Genomic DNA, 6,101 nt, shown 5'->3' on the forward strand with positions numbered 1-6,101 from the left:
ATAAGCAAAGGCAAGGATAGATCAACAATAGGTTTCCAAGAAAAGATAACCACACCAAGTATGCAAGCAAGTAGTAGGGAATAAAAAAAAATGTTCAAATCTCTCTCAAACAACGTTCCACTACCACAAAGCAAACAAGGTGGCATCCATCGCCCACAGGAAACTAAGTTAATCCCATCCACCAAATTCTCCTCACAATTTTTTTTTCTCTTTTCAGCAACTATACTAAATCAACTATTCTAGAAAGCAAGGAAAATGAAGGAACGAAGTTACCCTTGAAGCGTGACCGTGCTCCTTCCTTATTTGATGGCGTTTAATAGCATAATGCTAGCATCTACAAGCCACCCAGCTCCGTCTTTGACACTCGCTTCCCCGGCTACGGCGCCAAAAACTTGACCGACACCAAAGTGTGTGTGTGTACTTACCCCAAGTGTAGGGTATCGTCAAGTAATAAACCGGTGAGTCCGGTATCAATCCACGAGGAAGCAATGCAAATTTGAAGTGAATGATATGCAAATGACTAGCTAACACTAATAAACACAATGAATATCAAATAAAAGCAAGTAAAAGAAATGGGCCGAATGACTCGGTAGCATGAGCGATTTTGTAATCAAAGTAAGCACAAATTGGATTTAAAACAATTAATTAAAAACCTAGTCTCTAGTCCGTCCCGGTGGTTACTCGGTTCTCATACTCAAGGTATCATTGCAAACACACACAACCATACACAATGCATTGTGTGATACTATCAATCATGCATATGCAAAGAGAATTGGGATATAAGACTTCAATTCATACATGTAGGCCATCGGGTCTCTTAATCTACGATGAACGCAAAGGGATAAGCACCTAATATTATGGATTAATGTTCCCCCTTGGGGCTCGGCTTGGCTAACACCCTAGTTTCACACTCAAAGATCAATTAACCATAACTCTCCCATGCACATTCCTAAATTAACCCAAAACCCCATCATCAATACACATAATTAATAGCTATGCAATGGAAAACTCAATTAATTAAGGAAATCATGCAATGGGTTTAACAATTCTCAATCTAACACATTAGATGCAATCCCTAGACTAGACAATCCAAGAATACAATCAAATATGTCATTCTCATATATCCAATCACACAACTATCACGAAATTAAAAGAGAAGGATCGAAACTACGACCCTTTGAGCATACCTTGAGTAATCGAAACCTTGCATCCACCCTTCGGGATTAGAAACTAGAGAAGAGAACTACCCACTCATGATTGTTGCAATAAACATCCAATCTATTGTCATCTAAATCAGAGTTTATACAAAATCAAGAGAAAGCACCAAAAACAACAAAGAAAACTTAGAGAGAGAAACTAGATCTACACTACTCCTATGGTGGCTTCATGTTTGAGAAGTCAATGAATGAGAGAGCCCAAACAAATCTTAGGGTTTTCTCCTCTTTTTACAAGTATAATGACCTATTTACCCTTACAAAGCTTTCTCCCATTGGTTACATTTGAGAGATACCCAAAAACCCAGCTCAATTAATCATTCTCGGAATGGAGAAATCGGGCGACTGTCCGGACGGTTGAAATCTGTGTGGACAATTAAACCCTCTGGTTCCAACTGTCCAAACGGTTGAAATCTGTTTGGACAGTTTGTCCTGATTTTCATTTTTAGCTGTAGCTTCATGATTCTTTCACCTTTTTGCCCTTTGATTCAATTATCCGAACATCCAATGAAAGTGTCCGGACAATTCTTCATCTCTATGAACTTTTCTTCAATCCCGAGAGCTTCTAATTTTGTCGGTTTAATCATATTTTCTGCAAAACCAATGAAAGACAATAATAAGAGTAAAACTAACTTATTTAAACACAATTACATTACTTAAGATACTAGAACTCCCTAATTAGATGGTATTAGGACCTCAAAATAGAGGTCCGGTCAGATAATATGGAGAGTTATTCAATATTAGTTTTTTTGGTGGAAAAAATTAATATTCATATTTAAAAGTAAACACATTGTATGATGGGTTTGGACTTTTAAATATGGTATAGCCCATATATTTCCCTTGTAGGTCCCTTGCTTAACCCAAATAAGAATTGAGTTGAATCAAATAGGTTATGAACTAAATAAGAAAGAATTAGACTTGTTGTAATAAACAAGCATATGACCGGCCCACTCTATGAAACCCTAGAGTGGGGGTAAGCCAAGGGTATTATAAATACCAAGCTTGACCGGCCATACAAGAGAAAAAAAAAAAAAAAACAAGTTCTTCCATTTCCTCGTCGTAGTCGCACCACCATCGATCCCATATGATGTCCGCATCGCAGGAACTGGTTAGAAGTTTCTTTTTGGGGGGGGGGGGGGGGGGGCAATACATTACGGAGCGGAGCCCCGATTTTAAAAAAAAGGGATCTATGGCACCAGTTCTTGTTCTGAGTGAAGCTGATGCACCTGGACAGCAAATCTATGTATAGAATTGATGACATGGTCAGAGAGGAAGATGAAAAAAATAAAAAAAACATAAAAATTGTGGTAGATAATTTTGGAATTTTCGTTAGCAGTTTGACTAAAAAGGTCTGTGTATGATTTTTCCAATTACAGTATATTTTTTTAAAATTTATTTCCACTTTGACATTTGTCATTGTTAAGCCACGTAAGCAACAAAATAATTACATTTAATGGTAAGACAATTGACTGCCCTAAATTCTTAAAATCTGTTCGAGTGACCTACGTGAAACATAAAAAAGTTTTGACCAAGTCAGGCTGACTAACTTAAAACATTTGATCTTTCGAATATCAAAATGAAATCTTTGAGTATCTGTCAATGACTAAAGTGCAATTAACCTGAAAAATACCTCTAAAAATAATTGATTACCCCTTTTATAGGGGACATTTTAAAAAAACCAATTTTTCTTAAATCTTGTCGGACGGGCCGTTCCAAGCACCGGCGAAACATGTTAAAAGGGCCGAGATTCCTGGTCCGACCCGGATAACATGCTTCGAGCCGGGCTTAGCGACGACCTGTGATGTTTGTTACATAGGGAAACAATTAAAAAAGAAAAACGGGAACAATTTTGAAAGATGAATCCAAAAAACGACAAAAAAAGAGAGTTCTGAGTTGTAACAATGCAGCAGTCCTTTTGTAGGTTCCAATCCTGGCAAAAGGAGACAGATTAAATCCCCAACGTCAATTACTACTTCATAACAAACTCGGAAAATCGTATGGACGCACCAAATGCCCTTCTCCAACTCCAAGGTAATTATAAATTCAATACTAAAGAAACAGTGCCTGGTCTTTACCTCTCCCCTCTCGTGTCTCTCTCTCTCCTCCTTTAAGAAAAAGATAAAGAAAAAAAAAACTTTTTTACTGTTTTGGTCTCTACTTTCCCTACTTCGCTGACCACTAAAGACACCATAACCATTTGTTAGTCTTCACACGCAAACCCATAAAATTGATTCCCATTAACAAGTACATTTTTTCACTGTATAATATAATATTTATACTCTTTGAATTACTTTTGAAAAAAAAAATAAAAAAAAAACCTTTTGCTCATGAACCCATGATGGTCGCATTACTGGACGGAGAAAGCTGCAGGTAGATACAAATATCTGATTCTTTCACTTTCGGAGAAAGATGGGCTTCACTCAAAATATTACTTACTAAATCAAAAATAGAACACAATATACACATAACATGGTGGATTCCACAACTGGTTCTTCATTTCCTAGGCTTTTTCCTATCTAATAATTCTAGTAGTATTCTCTATGAAATATAAAGATTCAGAGAGGATTGTTTTTCCCTTCTTCAGAGTAGTCATCTGACAATTCAATCGATTTCTTGTGAGAAGGATCGCTAACACACCTTGACAGCAAAGATGACTCCGAATCTGCAGACGACCCACAAAAAATGATTCACTACCAATGTTAATAAACTACAGTGAAATCTTGAAAATTTCAGACAGAATTAACAGTAATAGTACCTCGAGAGGCATTGAAGGATCTCTTGCAGTGAAGAATGGCGCCTTGGATCCCATCTTGCTGTTGCAACAAAGAATCGTCTCTTCTGTTTGAGACACCCGGAGATGGCGCCGCTGCCACGGCCGACGAAGCTGATCGACTTTTCCACAAATGCTTCCGCACCACTCTCAGTCCCGCAGGCAAGTTCCCCTGTTTCTGGATCTCGCTCTTCCCATCAGTTGTCGGAACTTCCGTACTCTCCGCCCCTGGCTGCCTTTTCTCCCCCGTCGGTGAATTCTGAGTCACTGACTGCGGAGGCGCTTGCTTTGCTCCGGAGCCTAAGCTCAGCTGGCCAGAGAATCGCAGCTTCTCTCCGTACCTTCTCGAAACGCGAACGTAAAGTGGCTTCACCTTCTTCAAATACTTCTGCATTACATCCTTGGAGAACAGCCTCTCGTCTGTGGTGGACTCGCTTTCTTCAGGATTCGAGTTTTGCTTCAGTGACTTGTCAGTGTTTTTCGAACTGGTGAACAGCGACGCAAACGGAACCTCCTCGACTTTGAATTTTACAGTAAACGGTTTCCTCTGCTTGTCATTGATACTCTTCTCCTCATGCACAATTTCTCGCTCGCTGGTTTGCTGCTGCTTCGCGTTTGCAGGAACAGTAGCAGATCCGTCATCTGAGGATGACTCTGTTTTCTCTGCTTTAGCTGTAGCTTTCGATTTCTTAAGCCCTAACATGAAGACTCGAAACTTAGTCGCCGATTTCAACAGCAAAACAGGAAATTGAGGCCTCGAGTATGGTTCAGAGCCGTCCAATTCCAGTGAAGATTGCTCAATCGGCACAAGCTTTCCCTTGAAGAAAATATCATCAGACGGCGAAAGCTCCGGGTTCGGGTCAGTACGCTCGTTGCTTGAACCGGATGAAAGCGTGAATTTGAACTCCCTATCATCGTCCATACCATCTTCGTCCTCGTCGGAAACAACGTCGGTTATTTCATCCTCCTCTTCATTTTTATCGTCCCCGACTTCTTCCTCTGGCACAGCGAACTCAAGGTCAAAGAACGGCCCGTCATTGTCCTCATCGTCCTCAGTACTACTCTCCACCACATTATTAGTAACAGCAGCAACAATGGCAGTTGTACTGGAGGTGGGGCGCTTCTGGCTTCTAGAACATCCACCGCCACCACCATGACCAAAAACATCACCACCAGTTCCCCTCCAATATTTAAGTAGGCTGAAAGTTTCCATGGTTGGGAGAGCCAGAATCGAGAGAGAGAGAGAGAGAGAGAGAGAGAGAGAGAGGAGCTTTGGGAGGTAAAAGTAAAGAAGAGAGGGTTTTGGTGGGTGTGAAGTGAAGTGGAGGGTAGCGCTGAAAATGGGGTGTTGACGGAGTGAATAGGGAGAGGGAAGGTTATAGCGCTTTAATTTTGTCTTGACGCGCCTATACTTGGTTGCAGGTGAGTCATGTGAGACCAGTCTGAGAGTCAGTATAGAGACTCAGAGACTGACATATGGTAGGGTTATTATGGAGAAGAGGTACAATAATTATACGGATATACGCCAACCATTTGTACAAATACAGTAAACCAGTTACATTATTGATTACCTTTGACCCTTTCTTTACATAGTGAATTAGTTGGGTATTTTAATTTACTTAATTTATTAATGTTGTCTATTTTAATAGACTTTGAAGTTTGAACTCTTCAAGTCAATTATAGTTTTAGATTGGATTAATGAGGGGTTAATGCAACTTTTAACAATTAAAAGAGTGAGCACATTACAACTTGGTCACTCAATATTCGAACATTACAATTAATAGTTTAAAGTTCAAATCTTGTTTGGTACAAAATTTTCAACACATGACATTAAAAATAAAAATAAAAAAAAGTGCCGATGTAACATTAAAAATTCAAATAATTAGTTTGTAGTATTATTTTAATTTTTTTCTTCTCTCTACTTATCTGATTCTCTCTTCCTCTCTCTAAAACCATAAAGTTTTCATAAAGTTTTCATCAAATCTATCTATTATCTATCTAATCTATTACTTATATCTAAAGCAGGTGGAATTGGGGTGCTGTGGTGGCGAGTTGGCGTCTATTCTGTAGTCGCGTGTTTCTTTCCTGCCTATGTGGGCAAAACAATGTCGTCTTCT

At 39.2% G+C, this 6,101-nt stretch overlaps 1 protein-coding gene across 1 annotated transcript; it reads right to left on the bottom strand.

Annotated features, from left to right (window-relative positions):
- Nucleotides 1-3,629: 3,629 nt before the first annotated feature.
- Nucleotides 3,630-5,517, bottom strand: LOC119986744 (probable membrane-associated kinase regulator 2). The gene is made up of 2 exons (XM_038831426.1): nucleotides 3,970-5,517; nucleotides 3,630-3,876 (listed from the first exon to the last, which is right to left on the bottom strand). Exons 1-2 carry the CDS (start codon nucleotides 5,195-5,197, stop codon nucleotides 3,770-3,772), a joined length of 1,335 nt encoding a protein of 444 aa, XP_038687354.1. The 5' UTR covers nucleotides 5,198-5,517; the 3' UTR covers nucleotides 3,630-3,769.
- Between the last annotated feature and the right edge of the window lie 584 nt (nucleotides 5,518-6,101).

This window comes from Tripterygium wilfordii, chromosome 20 (assembly GCF_013401445.1).
Source record: "Tripterygium wilfordii isolate XIE 37 chromosome 20, ASM1340144v1, whole genome shotgun sequence".
NCBI classification, from domain to species: Eukaryota; Viridiplantae; Streptophyta; class Magnoliopsida; order Celastrales; family Celastraceae; genus Tripterygium; species Tripterygium wilfordii.

Bases quoted from the DNA above. Each gene is read 5' to 3' on its own strand.
- LOC119986744 (XM_038831426.1), bottom strand. From the start codon at position 5,197: ATGGAAACTTTCAGCCTACTTAAATATTGGAGGGGAACTGGTGGTGAT. The intron at 3,877-3,969 runs GTACTATTACTG...GGTCGTCTGCAG, and splicing joins ATCCTTCAATGCCTCTCGAG to ATTCGGAGTCATCTTTGCTG.